The following is a 17,635-nucleotide window of genomic DNA, read 5'->3' as shown; positions in this document are numbered from 1 at the left end:
ATGCTGAGCCTTTTGGGAAATACAGAATTGGAAGAACAGAAATTTCCTTTTATCTTTTGTGTTAAATTTGGAGATAACTTACCAAGATATCACATGACTGATGATGATCACATGATTATTATTCTACTTTATAGTATATTCAGTATTGTAGAAGCTGCATTATCTTATATCTTTATTCTTATTAGATTTTTTTTCCTGTTTACATTACGTTTAATGTGTTTAACACATATTTTCTCATCTGTATATAGTGAGGGCTAAAGGACTGTATTAACTCTTGATTTACGGCTGGGCCTGATTTCTCACTTCGCTTCAGGTGTGTCTGTTAAACACGGATGCAGGCAACTTCTCTCTTTTAAAGGCTTTAATGAGCTTGAGGCACAGTACAGACACGGGCTGTTACGAAATGTGTGAGTGGTTCTGTAAAGAAAGAAATAATATAAATCCAGTCATATGCATGCATAGAACATTACATATCCATATATACACCTACATATGCATTTTAACATGTACATATACACACATCCATCTACTGTGTACATCCATAACAATCACGAACAGTCTGTGAAATAATAATGTCCTCAAAATACAAAAACGACAATGCTCATTAATGAGTTACTGCTAACAGACACGTGCCTCTAATTAGCTAGCTAATACTAGCACAAGTTGCCCAGGTCACATGAGTGATTAACAATCTAACAGAACAAGAAACAGTAACTTAAAGTGTCCAACTTACAGTTCTCAAGGACGCACGCACACGTCACTTCAGTCCGTTAACCTGTACAAAACAACCGTCCGTCCCCTCTCCTCCACATGTCGCTCGCTGCACTCTGCTGCGCGTGCACGCTCCCGGTCTCAAGCGTGCTCGCGCTATACACATCCAGCCCGCGCAGTACGCTGTCACAGCTGATTGACGGTCTTTTGTACAGTATAAGTTCATTTTTGTTGGCAGCCTGAGATTACTTGCCAACGACTGCTTCAATGTAAATGATTTTCATGTGACAATTAAAAGCCTTTTCCAAAACTCACGATCCATCTAAACCTCAAATACAAATAATGGGCCATGAAAATTAAAGCTCTACTTTTATTCTGAAGGCCGGATGAGTGTACCGGAAGTAGTGTTTTTCTTTCCTGGTCTCGAAGGCTCTCTTCGGTAGAGCACAGTTAGCAGGCAATGCATTGAAGTGCTAGCGTGCTACTGCTACAGGAGCAGAGTCATCGTAGAAAAGACGTCAGCGTTTAGTTTTCTTTTCCTTCTTTGACTCTTGGATGTGTGGAAAATGTCCGGGTTTCAGGATCTTAAAGATTTATTCAGACGGCGCCAGCTCGCTGCGGGTATCCCAGACGAAGCAGGACAAACAACAACATCCGGATACGAAGAGGAGCTCCACCGCCGAAGAAAACTGCTGGATTATATTTTAACACCTGAAAGAGAGCCGCAGAAAGCAGGTTGGTTTTATTTCAACAGCTAGAAACGTGTTTCCTGCTAATGTTTCAGGTAGCCGAGCCTTTAGCTAACCTTCATAGACGCACAGAGCGTGTTAGTCGCAGCTAGCTCCTGCTATGATCTACTACGCTATATTGCTAACCATGGATGGATGGATGTATGGATAGACAGACACCTTTACCTGAAAACAGGCGTTGTCTCTGATTTCAGGAAAAAAACATTTTTAAAGATACGTAGTTCTCACAGGACAATCATATGATGATCTTATAGACCAGGGCCCGTATTACTAAATATACTAAATAGTCTTAAGACAATGCATATTATCAACTTTCACATAGAACTGCAGGGAACTCTCATAATTTAATTGTATTTATTTTTTTAACAAACGTAATTCATATGTTAGTCTAATGTTGTCTATTCAGAAATCAAATGAAAGAGAGATAGGTTTACGTCTTCACTGAAGCTGCTCTCTCTCTCTCCGCCGCCTTCCAGAATTAAGCTCAAGATTTTATCATAATAGGAGGATTCACTTTATATTTTATTGAATGTTTGCTAAATTTTATTTTACGTTTTGCTGAAAAGCAATTGTAGTTAGACTTTTTTCATGGTGAGATTTAAAACAGACAATAATGTTTAAACCAAGCGGCAACCTTCGGTGTTGAAAAATGAAGCCAATGCGGAAGTGCAAAAAACTGCAGTTCCTCGAGTGGCCACTTGAGGCTGGCTCCAGAAAACAAGAAATAACATTACAGCAGGTGGGAAAATGCCAATTTTTACAGCTGAAATAAACACGTTTACAGCCTGGTACAAAAACGGTTTTGTTATAAATAGCTTATTGTATTGTTCACAATAACTGTACGGGGGGTGAATTTTTTTATAACACACCCGTTTTAATCATATTAAGCCTTAAATCATAGGGGCCGGATCACTTGATTGACAGGTGGATCCTGCTGGCTGTCTGCTAGACGTCAACACAGACACAGACAGTGAGCTTAACTCCACCTGTTTGTCTTGTTGGAGACTTTTGGGGATTTTTTCATTCAAAGTTTGGACAAATAATCTCTCTGTGGGATTTATGGAACTTTATTGCTGTGCAAGAAGTCTGAGCTCCAGCTTTTCGGTGAGTTATATGTTAGTGTTATTGTGTTGAAATATTTTTAGCACTAAGTAGCAGGTATACTGTGCTCGCTTTAGTTGCTTGTTAGCCTGTTCAGTGTTTATCAAACATTTATTTATCCGTCGGCCAGTAAATAGGAGTCAGGAGTTGTTGGCTTTTCCCTGGAGAGATTACAGCGGACTGCAGTGATGAGAAGATCGGTTATTTTAAGTTTCCCGTTACGTGTCGGCTCGCAGCTCTCTCACCGGGAGAGAGAGCAGCGAGTCCGCTACTTCTTTATTCTGATAACTAAACACCTGCAAGTCAGTCACCGACAGAATCTCCTCCTGGCAAAGTCAAACTAGCTCATACATTATTTATAGCGTCTATGGCTAATAACTGCTAGGTACGCTGAGGAGCATATAGCCTAGCTTCATAGCCATAGCAGGCTGATTCATGCGGCCCGCCTATAGAGCTCAGCCATAGGCTTTAGCTCGGTCACGCTCCGCCTCTTTGCCTGCCTCTGGATTAGCCGGCTCTGGCATTTCCAAATATTGCGACCCCCAGCGGCGGCGCAATTCGGGCTTCAAAACGCTGCTTCAGAAACCAATGGGTGACGTCACTGAGACTACTCCATTATTTATACAGTCTATGGTTTAAACGCACTGTACACGGACAGGCCTGGAGAGAGAGAGCACGAATATGAACAGATGTGCGGACGTAAGAGGAAAACTGGTAATTTAATGATGAAGCTTGATGTTGCTCTGTGTAACTCTCAGGTTTCTCAATGAAGTGTCTGTCTGTCTGTCTGTCTCTGTTAACAGAGACTCCAGGCTGCGGTTTAGTTCAGAGGCAGCCAGTGTCCATGTTTAATCATCACCATGGTCACAGAACATAAGTCTGTTCAGTCTTGATTGAAAATTCTGTTTTCTCTGTCTGCTTTTTCACTTTAAAGAACACCATGTCAACTTTTCCCTGACTCTTATTTCAGTGTCTCTATAACTCTCCTGTCGGCTGGCTCCTCCATGTGTATCCATATTCTCACACACTCACTTGGTTCAGTCACGATGATTATCTGAAAAACAGATTTGAGTAGCGTCATGTGGGGTGTTTTACAACGAATGCATTGGTCTGTGAGTTTCCCCGGACCCCCCCCCCCCCCCCCCCCCCCATCACTATTGCAAAGACAAAAAAGCTGCACAGGTTAAGATAGAAGCGCTTGTCAAAACTATAAATAGGTCCAGGTCCCAATACGATGGCATCTGGGTCCAGATCCAGGCCGCGGCCTGAATATTACTGACCAAGGTTATAGACCATGATATATTGCTGTAGAATAAACTAGCCAACATTGCAATAATAAGTTAAAATGAGCAAAACCCGACCTGCGGACTGTTGGCTGAGCTCCAGACCTCTGCCCCAAGACAGACAGTCCATAGATAGTCTAAAATGTCCCAAACAGAGCAGAATAATAAGAATAGAAACACAGACGAAGGGCAGATCCTCTGCAGATACAGGCACCAGCTCACACTTCTCCTGGATCATGATGATGATGATTAAGAGGGAATATTTAATATGGAAAATCCTGCTCATGAAGCCTTTTATTACTATTATTCACAGCATCAGTCTGTCAAATGAGCTGGTCTGTGTTTAGTGACTATTATCTTTAGCAGCAGTTGTGTTATACTCACTTCTGTTTAATTTGATCATTTTGGTTTTTAAGTTGTTACAGAAACACTATTTTATTTGAATTTTGTATGTATGCATGTATATTTTGTACTTTTCAGATTTGGAATTTTATTCTTTTAATTTTAGATACATTTTTAACTTGTGTGAATAAATCTGTTAATTATAACCATATAATATCTACAATAAACACAAGTTTAACTACAATATATATCGGTCAATATATCGATATCTGAATGTTTTTACTCCCTAATATCAGAATCGGCATCGGCCCCAAAAATCCAGTATCGGTCAGGCTCTACTAACAGGGCTAGCAAATGATGTGATGCGAGACTGCCTGTTGTCTGTCTCCGCTGGCTTCTCCTTGTTCTTTAAGTGCATGTAGTTAAGCATCAAACTACTGTAGTATTTCTATGATATACAAGTTAAACACCACATATCTTGTACAGCACGTTATCGTCGTCTTTTTTGTGAAAGTACTTCCAGAAGTAGTGTAATGTTACTCGTTACTAATGATGTCAATTACGAGTACTTGAGTATTTGTCCCCATCCCTAGTTGGGCTGCACGATTAATCAAAATAAAATGGCGATCTCGATTCATACTTCTAGTCAATCTAATTTCTAAATGACAACGATCCTGCCGCATTTTCATGCGGGACATCAGCTGTATCAAAACAAGAGCTCCCCCTTTCTCCCTCAACAAATGACAACGCGGTGTTACACCACGTGATGCAGAGCAGCAGTAACTGGCCAAAACAAACCGATGTGAAAGAATGACTGTGAGTAAGGTTGAGTGAGGAAACCTTATATTGCCTTACTGTCCTTACTAAGGTCAAATAAAACGACAAAATGAATCCAGAAGATGGTGCTGAGACCAATAAAATATGGTTTGGAGTACTTTTATCGGTCTGATTCCCATCCTGGCAGAAGGGAGCCAGGGATCCATTGTTTACACCAGGGATCAGCTGATGGGACTCTGACACAGCGGCATTACCGGCAAGTGACATGAAATCCCCAAGGAGCTAAGAAGGGAATACTGGGGCTGCAGAGCCGGTAGGAGGCGATGGCTAAGGAACTGTAGGCTCCATGAACTGTCCATTTGTGTAACCACAGCGTTAACCAGCACCGGAACGAGGTGCCGCTGTTAACGGGAATACACTCACTTACAAACCACACCGCGTAACGGAGCCTCGCCATCATCCCGCCGACATTATTTGTGACGTCAGCAGCTCCGTTACATGAGGTGGCTTATAAGTGAGAGTATTCCTGTTAACAGCTTCAACTCGTCCTGGTGCTGGTTAATGCAGCGGCTACATAAACGGACAGTTCACAAATCCAGAATCGTGCAGCCCTGATTCCTAGTAGCAGCACAACTACAGTTGTACCTGAAAACCTCAGGGTCCTGGAGGTGTACAGGTCATGGAGGTCATTACTCTCTCTGCAGAGCAGATAGTACGCTGCAGCCTGCCCTTGTCCATGGAGAAGGAGTGGATTGACTCAATGATGGCAGTTTAAAATTATACTACCAGACATAGCTATGACCAACTTCTTGATTGGTATTTATACGGAGTGCAGCTTACTGACACCAATCGCAGCTGGGCCTGGTCTCATGATGCGCATCCACGTGAACACTCGAAAAGCGGTGACTGTTGCCCAGCAATGAAGATGAGGAAATAATCAAGCATGCAGTTGTCCGATGTACGTTTTTCTTATCTCCCTCTGCGCTCTGAGCTCAATTAGCACCTGCAGGGCAGGGACAGCACCACGTTTCTATCCGACACATGCTGCAGCTGAGGGGAGAGCTCTTTAATTCTTTCAAACAGGACTGGTCTGACAAACGAAATCTGTTGGTCAACTTACTGTCCGATCATGAATGACTGTCTCTCGTTTTAATGCCCCTTTATTTAAGTCTCATCTAAATCTAAGCGGAACATTGGCATCACAGCAATGGCATCTCGTGCGCTTGTGGCATCAAAGAGAGGAGCTGTGGCTGGTGCTGCTGGCGCGGATGGCTGGTTTAGCATATTCCTGAAGCACTGAGGGGACTGAGTTATCATGAATCAGTGATATTTTTTTTTGTTAAATATATTATTGTTATGTTTCAAGTCGGACTTCAACAGATTTTAGCGGACAAGGGAAACCTAGATATTATTTTGTGGGCCGTATGGGAAGCTTTGGCGGGCCGGATGTGGCCTGCGGGCCGCCAGTTGACAATGACTGCTTTAGAGCATTAAGCTCTAAGTTATTTACACCACACCAGGTTACCAGATCAATCTCCCATCTGTAGGCCACTCATCCCCACCAAAGATGAGTCCATTGAGGGTGGTGTCATCTGCGAACTTCAGGAGCTTGATGGACTGATGACTGGAGGAGCAGATGTTGGTGTACACGGAGAGGAGCAGAGGGGAAAGAACACAGCATTGGGAATAACCTGGGCTGATAGTCCTGGAGTCAGAAACATGTTTTCCCAGTTTCAAATGCCGACTCCTGTCAGACAGAAAGTCTGAGATCCACCTGCAAGTGGAGTCAGGCATGTCCATCTGTGAGAGCTTGTCCTGTACCAGAGCGCTGGTTATTGTGTTGAATGCAGAGCTGAAATCCTCAAATAGGATCCTGGCATAGGTTCCTGCTGAGTCCAGATGCTGGAGGATGGAGTGGAGGACCTTGTTGACTGCAATCTGTAAGTGAACTGTGGGGGGTCCAGGAGGGGGGTTGTGATGTTTTTGAGATGTGAAAGCACAGGGAGTTTAAGTATTCTGGAGTCTTGTTCACAGGTGAGGGTAAAATAGATTGCGAGATTGACCGGCGGATCGGTGCAGCATCAGCAGTAATGCGGGCGTTGTACTGGACCGTTGTGGTGAAGAGAGAGCTGAGCCTGAAGGCAAAGCTTTCAATTTACCAGTCGATTTACGTTCCAACCCTTACCTATGGTAACAAGCTGTGGGTAGTGACCGAATGAGATCGCAGATACAAGCGGCCGAAATGATTTTCCTTCGGAGGGTGTCTGGGCTCCGCCTTAAAGATAGGGTAAGGAGCTCGGAGATCCGGGGGGAGCTCGGAGTACAGCCTCTTTCGCATCGAAAGGAGCCAGTTGAGGTGGTTTGGGCATCTGGTTAGGATGCCTCCTGGGCGCCTCCCTTTGGAGGTTTTTCCGGGCACTTCCAACTGGGAGGAGACCCCAGGGCAGACCCAAAGCTGGCTGGAGGGATTATATATCCCATCTGGCCTGGGAACACCTCGGAATCCCCCAAGACGAACTGGAAAATGTTGCTGGGGAGAGGGGCACCTGGGACCCCTTGCTGAGCCTGCTGTCACCGCGACCCAGCCCCGAAAAAGTGGAAGATAATGGATGGATGGATGGATGGAAAGCACAGGGCCCTCAAAATACTTCATCACAGATGTCAGGGGCGATGGGTCTGTTTTCATGAAGTCCTGTGGTCCTTGGTCTTTCGGGGACAGGAACAGTGGGGAGGCCTTGAAGCAGGCTGGCACGTAGTATATTTCCAGTGAGGTGTTTAAAACACTAATGTGCTGGAGAGTGTCACTGTGATGTGAAGTGAAGGGGCCACTGAGCTGGAGACTGTCGTTGAGAGGCCAAAGCCCCTACTGTGCTGGGAGAGGTGGAGTTGATGAGCTATTGAGTGGAGTCATGAGTTACAGGACTGTCCCATTGTCTTTCAAAGTGACAATAGAATCCATTGGAGCTGTTCTGACCTGGTGTTGTGTTGATACCTGATCTGATCACAAGTGGACATCTGTAAGCACAGCTGTTCACAAATGGCCTGGTCATGCGTCTCCAGTGACCACTGTGATCTCATCTCACTTTCCTGCTCTGTATGCAAATGAACACGGAGCTTGATTCACCTTCATTACACTCTAAAATCAACAATGTTTTACATTTTTTTTAAAAATAAATTTAAAAAAGGTGACGAAAAGCTATAGAGAGGAGCGGGTGACAACGGACTAAAGTGATGACGTGAAATGAAAACTTTGCAATAGCAAATGCACCCACATGCCTGTCACTAAATACACCGTAATAAACTAGTTAAACATTCACCAGAAAGGAATAAAACAGTCATTTTAGTCGTAATACAGATTCTCAACATGCCAAAATAGAACAAACTCAAATGATATTAGCAAAATATGATATAAGCGGTTAAATGAACTTTAGCATGAGTATCCATGTGATCAGTTAATTAGCTAATCATGTGGTTAACAATGTAACAATTACAACAAGGATTCAGTTCAATGCACAATAATTTACCAACTCCACTCACAATTCGTCAGTAACACACACAACTCGTACTGCTTGGCTATTGTACAGTCTGCGGTAGTGGTTGACCAATATGGGTTTTTCAATGGCTGATGCCAATTTTTAGAGAGCAGGGCAGCCAATGGCTGATATATGATACCGATATCATGTTGTTGCTTTTTTTAAATAACAAATGAAACACAAAATTGCTTAACTTTAATTAACATTTATTTAACGCTGCGTTATTTAATACATTATCTGCATACTGTCTGTAGTACACTTATTTTAAATTTAAAAAAAAAATCTACTTAATAAATGTCCGCTTGTAATCAAAAAACTAAACTTTGTAAAAAAAAAAGAAAAAAGAAAAAGAAAAAAGAAATTAATATATATGAATGAAAAAGTTGAAATAAAGTTTTAGTGCACTTGAGAGAGAACAAACATTTGTAAACTTTAATAACTGGTAAATTGAAATAAAAAAATAGATAAAGGCGCTCAACAACGGCAGTCCACAGGCTCATTGAGTTGCATGTTACCGGCGGAGCCTTCCCCTTTAAGAACGGTGGCCTAATGGGTGACATATGCATGTGGTGTCTGGCAGGTTTGTCATAGGAAGTAAAATTGCCTGCAGCAGACTCTATGAAGCGCATGCTTGTTAAGTTACAGTAGACAGCATAAAGTGTCCAGATAAGCTCAGGTTCAAGTAAAGCGGTTGTAAAAAGGGCAGTTTATTGTGTTCGCTGCACGGAGTGAATAATGCACCACTTTTATGCAACAATACCACAACGTCTCCCGACCATTCTTAAAAGCATAGTTTGCCCGGACTAGCTAGCAGCTACCTGATGAGCCAAGCTAAAGCTAATTGAATTAGCCTAAAGAAATCAGTGGTGGCTGAACTACGATTCAGAAGACCAGGGCTGGAACAGTAACACATGCAAGAACATATTCCACCTTTAGAGTTTCCGGTGGCATTTGAGTTAATTATTCTCCAGTCTACAGCTCGCTGACATTAACTAGTGAAGATGAAAAGGCAGCAAAACATTGTTTAATTTTTGGAGCAGGTAAAATGGTGAAAGTTTACAATGATAGAAGCGATAAAGAAGCAATACTTTATTAATCCCTGAGGGGAAATTCAATTCAAAAAGTGAAACTCTTATTATATAGATTCATTATACACAAAGTTAAATATTTCAAGCCTTTATTTCTTTTAATATTGGTGATTATGGCTTACAGCTATTGAAAACCCAAAATTCTGTATCTCAGAAAATTAGAATATTGTGAAAATGTTCAATATTGTAGACTCATGGTGTCACACTCTAATCAACTAATTAGCTCAAAACACCTGCAAAGGTTTCCTGAGTCTTTAAAATATCTCTCAGTCTGGTTCACTAGGCTACACAATCATGGGGAAGACTGTCTTCTGGACATCTGTCAAGTCAACAGTCACTGACACCCTCCACAAAGAGGGTAAGCCACAAAAGGTCATTGCTAAAGAAGCTGGCTGTTCAGAGAGTTGAGTGAAGGAAAGTTGAGTGGAAGGAAAATGTGTGGTAGGAAAAGGTGCACAAGCAACAAGGATGACCGCAGCCTTGAGAGGATTGTCAAGCAAAGCCCATTCAAGCCCATTTGGGGGAGCTTCACAAGGCGTGGAAAGAGGCTGGAGTCAGCACATCAAGAACCACCACGCACAGATGTATCCAGGACATGGGCTACAACTGTTACTGAAATGAATTAACTTTTCCATGATATTCTAATTTTTTGAGAAGCACCTGTAGGCCTGAAATACATGCATGCACAAACAGGACTCCATGGACATGCACCAATGGAGAGATGTTAGAGTGAGGGGGCTGCACATGGACATGCGCCCTGAGCAGTGGGGAATTCAATGCCTTGCTCAAGGACACCTCAACGGAACCCAGAAAAGGAGCTGGCACCTCTCCAGCTAAGTTAAAAGAGTTAGAAGTTAAATATTGAGAAATCTGATTAAGTTAAATGAGTTATTGAAGCAACAAACTCACAACGCTTGCTGCCGTTGTGATTCTCAACCAACATTATATGCATTTTCTCATTTCTCACTTAGCTCAGTTGGTAGAGCAGGCGCCCAGAGACTACAGTTCTCAACGCACTGATCGCAGGTTCGACTCCCAGTCTGTCAATCTTTTGGTGCATGTCGTCCCCCACTCTCTACTCCCCACATTTCCTGTCCCTCTTCAGCTGTCTTATAAATAAAAGGCACAAAAAAAGAGTGGCCAATTAAAAATATTCAGCTTTGCAATCTAAGAATTAGTCTTAAAAAAATCTGGTCTTACTGTTTTCTCTCAGGTAACGTTACATGCAGCACAATTTCACAGCACCTGCTGATGTCTGCCTGTAGAATGGCGAAATTGACACAGGGGGGAGCACTAACCTTGTTCCAAAGCAGCCACACTGACAAGGCTGCCTGTGTGTGTTTGTTTAATCGGCCTCATAAGCGCAGACATCGGCCGATGCCGATTATACAAAAATGGCAATCAGCCCAATTAATCGGTCGACCCCTAGTCCGCAGTACCATGTTCTGCAGATATGACTCTTGCTGCACTCGCTCTCTCACTAATGGCACAACTCCATGTGCCTTTTAAGTGCAGTTGTGCAATAGTGCCACAAAGGGGTGCTTAGACCTAAGTCAACAGCCTTTCCTTCATAGCTTGGTAACCCCAATTTGCAGTGCATATTTCTTCTATGATAAGGCAGGCTACTTATTAGGGAGCATCTGATTTCTCATCATCTTCATCCTTGATTTCTGGCAGGACGATCAGACATACTATTATTATAATTTCCTGTATCTTTACCTCTGCAGATCTAATGTGGTCATCTGGGCCAGGAAATACCTACACGTCCTTTGCCATAAGGCTTGTGGGAGCTGCTGGTCCATTAGCAGTGCAACCATTGGTCTTTGCCATTCAGCCCAGGTTTGGTGACTTGGCAGATGGCCTAATCTCTGATGAAGGCAGACCTCAATCAATCAACTAAAACCTGAGAATGTCTCCATCTCCGTTGTCCTAGCAGTTCTGATGCAGGATACACCATCTATGGAAGTGAGCTGTCGGCTCACCCCATAAGCAAGTAATTAGGGGTCACAGCGTCGACATCAGCCACATCAGATTAAACATATCCCATGGGTTTTGTGTTAAATATTCCCCTCAATTTCAACCAGAACGGTCCTGAGCACTTCTTCGCTCACTGCTTGAGAGCTTATGCTGGTGTACAGAGCAGAATTGATGGAGCAAATTTCTTGATCCCACAGCCCTCCCATGTGTGGTGCTGCTGGTGGGTTAAAGCCTTCACCATTTGCTGACTCCTCTCTCCTCCTTCCTGCAACAACTACGGTCTTGCGCGAGATTTCAGCGCGAGACTTCTCCGTGAGCCTGTCAGTAGCAAAAACAAGCTCTTTTAGTGGCTGTATATTGGCGTATACCCGGTGCCCCATTTAGTTACATTGTATGTCATTTCGCGGCTGCCGGCTGGTGCTCACTCCCTGAATACTGGATCGAATTCAGTAATTGTTGTCTCCACTAGTCACTTACACACAAGCACATGGTAAAAATAGGGTCTAGGTTGAAAAATCCCGAAGTTATCCTGTATCCTGTGACATGGTGACCAGTTGTGCTGATGCGTTCTGGATCATCTGCAGAGGTTTGAATGTGCTTGCAGGAAGGCCTGCCAGTAGGGAGTTGCAGTCAACATGTGATATTACGAGAGCCTATAACAGGAGTTATGAGGCATGCTAGGTAGGGTCTGATCTTCTTGATGTTGTACAGGGCAAATCGACATGATCAAGCAATTGAGGCCACGTGACCTGTAAAGGTTTGTCCAAGTTGGATAGAGATATGTGGTTGCATAGAGGGACTGGCTGGCATGACAAAGAGCTCATTCTTAGATAGGTTGAGCTGAAGGTGTCGTTCTTTCATCCATTTAGAGATATGGGCAAGGCATGACAAAACTGTAGTGTCATCTGGTGGGAATGACGGGAAGAGCTGGGTATCGTCTGCAGAGCAATGGTGTGAGAAACAATTGGAGCAAATGATTGCACCAAGTGAGGTGGTATATATTGAGAGTAGAAAGAGACAAAGCACTGATCCTTGCAGTACACCAGTGGTTAAGCTGTGAGGTTTGGGCACTTCTCCCTTCCAAGATACTCTAAAAGATCTCCCTGAGAGGTAGAACATGAACAAGTGGAGGGCAGATACCATGATACCAAGCTCAGAGAGTGTGGAGTGGAATATTTTGTGGTTCAATGTGTCAAAGGCCGCTGACAGATCCAGCAGCAATAAAGCTGAGGACTGTCCAGCAGCTTTAGCCAAACGCAGTTATTTTGTTACCAACAGTAGTGCAGTTTCGATAGAGTCGCCCTGCTTAAAGCCAGACTGATTTGGGTTTGTTCTTGGGTCTCTGTAAAACTTTCTGGTTCACTAAAAAAGTTCCACAAGAGGACAGGCGGTGTTTAATGTTCCTCTCTAGTAAATGTGGCCAGAAAGTATGAGAGAGCACAGTACCGAGGCTGCAATCCACAGATAAAACAGATTGTTAGTTTACTAATTCTTAGTGTGGTAGTTGAGAGTTAACACAACAGAAAAACTACGAGCAGCACAGTTGGAACTCGGGGGTCAGCCAACATTATAAAACAATGCAACAGTTTCACGACAATATAACATTATCGAGGGGAGTATATTTGGCGACTAATTGTATCATGGTTCTTTTTTATCTTGTCAAAGGTCATAATTCGAAATCAATTAACTTACTGGACACAGCCCTCGCACACATGCTGAGAAACACAGAGAGAGAGAGACATCTGCTGGTACGTCCCTGCTGTAAATGCATTGATTGAGGTGCCATGTTTTATGTCAAATATTGACCTTCTCATCTTGTATTAAAAGATTTTAAGTGCAGCTGTGTAGTGTTATAATTATTTGTCAGTTTTGATTATTTCGACACGCAATGTCTTTGACGACGAGCCTCCTTCACGTGTGATTCAAATTGTATCATTTTAAAACACGTGTTATCAGAAAGTATCGAAATCGATACTGTTGATACTATCGGTATCTATATTTTGACAACCCTACAGGTGATAACTGCAGGGGGATTCTGGGATTCTGGCTCATTGTGTTGTTTTTCAATGTGGTCCGTCTTTGTTCAGGCTAATTTTCCTTCCATGTAGGCCGCTCTGTGTCTGAGCTCATGGTAAGTTCCCAACACCACAGATTAGACACACAAACTGATTAGAGCTGAGCATGAACTAAAAGAAGCAATTTAAGGTTAGAAAACACCAAAATATCTCTGGAAAAGGAAATAACTTCGATATTCAGTCCATCATCAGATTCATTTCAAGCAGGTAAACCAAAAGAGACAAAAGAGAACCACTCAATTCACTCTCAGAGGCCTAATTAATGAAGGCTCAGCAGCTTTTCGTTAAAGTTAAGTTCATCTTAAATGGAATGCAAATCAGCAGAGTTTCCGCTTACTGAAGATTTGGAACAAATTAGGCCTCACCATCTTTTGTTATTCAAATCCAAGCCTTTCTTTCCACCTGGCGGATTTCAGTCCAGTTTCCTTTAGGAAGAAGTTGGGGTTATCTGCCTTTTGATGATGTAGATCGATCCTATTTCAAATTTGCATAAGCACTTAGTGGTGGTTTTCTTTAACATATGTTTTAATTTGTTCACTGTGTCCTGCAGACGTCCAGCAGCTGTTGGTGAGTAAAGAAGAGCTTCCCCCTGAGCAGCAGGAGTGGAGCCCCAGTCTGAACCAGGAGCCCCCCCACATTAAAGAGGAACAGGAGGAATTCTGGTGCAGTCAGGAGGGAGAGCAGCTTCAAGGAGTGGAGGAGACTGATACCACCAATTTCCCCTTCACTATTGTCACTGTGAAGAGTGAAGATGATGAAGAGGAACCTCAGTCCTCACAGCTTCATCAGAGACAAACTGAACAGATGGAAACAGGAGCTGATGGAGAGGACTGTGGAGGAGCAGAACCAGCCAGGAACTCAGATCCAGAGAGACATTTACAACCAGAGACTGAGGTCAAGACTGAAGACTCTTCTGAACTTAAGACTAAAGACAGTGATGATGATTGGAAGGAGACCGGAGAACATCAGACAGGTTTAAATTCTGAGGAAAACTTTAAAGATAACAGACCAAAGAATGATAAGAAATCACATAACTGCCCTGAGTGTGGTAAAATATTTAAGTGTAAAAAAGCTGTGTCCAATCACATGCTAGTTCACACTGGAGAGAAACCCTTCAGCTGCTCTGAGTGTGGTAAAAGATTTAACTGTAAAAAAAGTGTGACCAATCATATGTTAGTGCACACTGGAGAGAAGCCCTTCAGCTGCTCTGAGTGTGGCAATAGATTTCGACAAAAAGAGCATCTAATCAGACACAAGAGAGTTCACACGGGGGAGAAACCCTACAATTGTGCTGATTGTGGTAAAAGATTCTTACAAAATTCTGATCTGACACGTCACATGGCAAATCACACAGGAGAGAAACCCTTCAGCTGCTCTGAGTGCGGTAAAAGATTTTACCGTAAAGGGCATCTTAGCTCACACATGAGAATTCACACAGGAGAGAAACACTTTAGCTGCTCTGAGTGTGATAAAAGATTTTACCGAAAAGAAAACCTGGCCAGACACATGTTAGTTCACACAGGAGAGAAACCCTTCACCTGCTCTGAGTGCGGTAAAAGATTTACCCAGAAGTCTTATCTTACATGTCACATGGCATATCACAGAGGGGAAAAACGCTACAGCTGCAATTTATGTGACCAGAGATTCTCTTGGCTCTCTCAGTTAAAAAAACACAAGTGTGTTTGCAGTCAGCCTTCAGAGCTTCATCAAAACCAAACTGAGGAGCAAAGAGAGGCAGAAACAGGAGCTGATGGAGAGGACTGTGGAGGAGCAGAACCAGCCAGGAACTCAGATCCAGAGAGACCTTTACCACCAGAGATAGAGGTCAAGACTGAAGACTCTTCTGAACCGGAGACTGAAGACTGATGATGATGATTAAAAGAACCCAAGAACATCAGTCAGGTTTCAACTCTGAGACATTTTGAAGTTCCTGTTCCTGATGTGAGAAGTAATACTGGTGAGAAACCACTCAGCTGCTCAGAGTGTGGTCATACATTCAGCTAGTGTTACTCACAGAGGAGAGAAACTACTTAATTGTTAGATTGGTTTACAACATTATAATATAGATCTTGAATTCCAAGTTTTCCTTCCTGATGCCGATTGTTATACCTAGTCTTGAGTGTCAGCCAATGTGGGGTTTGCAAAAATATAGTACTATTGGAGAAACGTGTGCTGACATTTTATTAGCGTTAACTAACATTACACGCTGTAGTTTTTTGTTTTTGTGGGGGGTGGGGGTAATAATTGATGGTATCAGATTAGTGCATTGACTGGTGTACTCACTGATTTTGGTGCTTTTGTATGAATAAATTAGTTTAAATGTTTGTAACCAAACAAGATGTCATTGTTTTGCTCTGCTCTAGTTAACATGAAACAATAAATAAGAAGTGAATGTGTCTAGATGATGTTAATTTATTGTGTTGGTGCTTTTTATTATTCAATAACATGGAAAACTCAAATATTTTCAGGTGTCATGTAGATTATACTCTTCAGACTGCAGGATGACTATCAAGGGTTAAAAGTTTTCAACGAAATCAACCTCGACCTAGTCTGGCAATGGTAGGTCTGCAGCACGATCCCCCGAATCCCTTTTCCTTACCAAAGACACTCTTTAAACAGAAAAGAAAACATGATGAAGAGCAAAATGTCCCTTTCAGCATGGAAGAATTAATAGATATAGTAGGAAAGACTGCCCCTGGAAGAGACATGTCATAGCATGCTTAAACATCTAAGTGAAGGAAGCTTTGAGAAACTTCTAATGATAACAAAGTGTGGGATGAGAGAAGAATGCCAGGTAGCTGGAAAGAGGCAATAATGACTCCAATAAGGAAACCAGGAAAAGATGCAAGCAAGCCTGGAAACTATAGACCAACAGCATGAACATGACACATCAGTAAAGTGATGGAATTCATAGTAAACGAGACACTAATGTATACACTGGAAAATAGAGGTATGGTGGCAGCGTATCACAGTGGCTTTAGGAAGAAGTAAGCTACTATAGAGCCAGTGTTGTGTTTAGAGGCAGAAGTAAGGAAACTAGTATTACAGCAAACAATACGTCACCCTATTTAAAGAAAGCTACACTGTAATTCCATGATAACTGTGCTTCATTCTTCTCCAGCATCACAAAACTACTTTAATCTGCTCACCTTGCTTCTCTTCATTATTTATTCGTTATTTCTCCCCACACACCTTCACCTGCTGTACCTGCACACAGCAGATGTTTCTGTTTCTCTCTCCCTATCTGCCTCCTATGTTAACATTCATCATGAACTGTGAGTTTAACAAAGTCGCAAAAATTACACAACTTGTGTTTTGAATCTTTTAAACCAAGATCTTGTTTTTACAGCTGCGGGTGAGCTGCGCATGTTTCATGTCGAAAAGGATCGCAACCGACTAATGAGACCGACACTACACATCTGCATTTAAATAAAACAGAATGATTAGGTCAATATTTAACAGAAAATGTCACATCTCAATCAATGTATTTACATTTACAGTAGGGATGCACCAGCGGACGTCTCTCTCTCTCTCGTTCTCTTATTGGCATGGGAACCATACGTTTATGTTGCCAAAGCAACAAATACAAATTATGTACAATAAAAGAAGATAAAGACTAAATGTGCAAACAGAGCTGTATAGCACTGCAGCATTATAACCACTGTGAAAATATTTTTTTTACAGATGAGTAAAGATAACTTAATATAAAAATAGATAAGTGTCGAAAATGTAGTAGAAAAATTAGCAGTTAATTACAAACAAATCAAATGTGTAAACCAGAACAGTTTTTTTTTTGTTTAAAAATGTATTTACAGTTCTTTGTTCTTTGTATGTACAGATGTCTGTATACAGAGATGAGCAGTGCAGAGGGTCAGCGCAGGTGTACACAGGTGCTGAAACAGTCTTCATGGAGGCTTTGGGCTGTTGGACGCCCTCTGTCTGTCACAACCGCTCACACACCTTGCTGCTGTGTTTGCACATTGCTGTACTTCACCCAGC

At 42.4% G+C, this 17,635-nt stretch overlaps 1 protein-coding gene across 1 annotated transcript; it reads left to right on the top strand.

The window, feature by feature from the left end:
- Positions 1-1,181: 1,181 nt before the first annotated feature.
- On the top strand, positions 1,182-16,022 carry LOC138611152 (zinc finger protein 2-like). The gene is made up of 2 exons (XM_069684124.1): positions 1,182-1,446; positions 14,187-16,022. The coding sequence occupies exons 1-2, from the start codon at positions 1,278-1,280 to the stop codon at positions 15,500-15,502; spliced, it is 1,485 nt and encodes a 494-aa protein (XP_069540225.1). The 5' UTR covers positions 1,182-1,277; the 3' UTR covers positions 15,503-16,022.
- The last annotated feature ends 1,613 nt before the right edge of the window (positions 16,023-17,635 follow it).

This window comes from Semicossyphus pulcher, unplaced genomic scaffold (assembly GCF_022749685.1).
Source record: "Semicossyphus pulcher isolate SPU_LCO1_2020_fin unplaced genomic scaffold, fSemPul1.0.p SCAF_11, whole genome shotgun sequence".
Lineage (NCBI taxonomy): Eukaryota > Metazoa > Chordata > Actinopteri > Labriformes > Labridae > Semicossyphus > Semicossyphus pulcher.
Note: the sequence above shows the minus strand (reverse complement) of the source record. Positions and strands in the feature narration are given on the sequence as shown.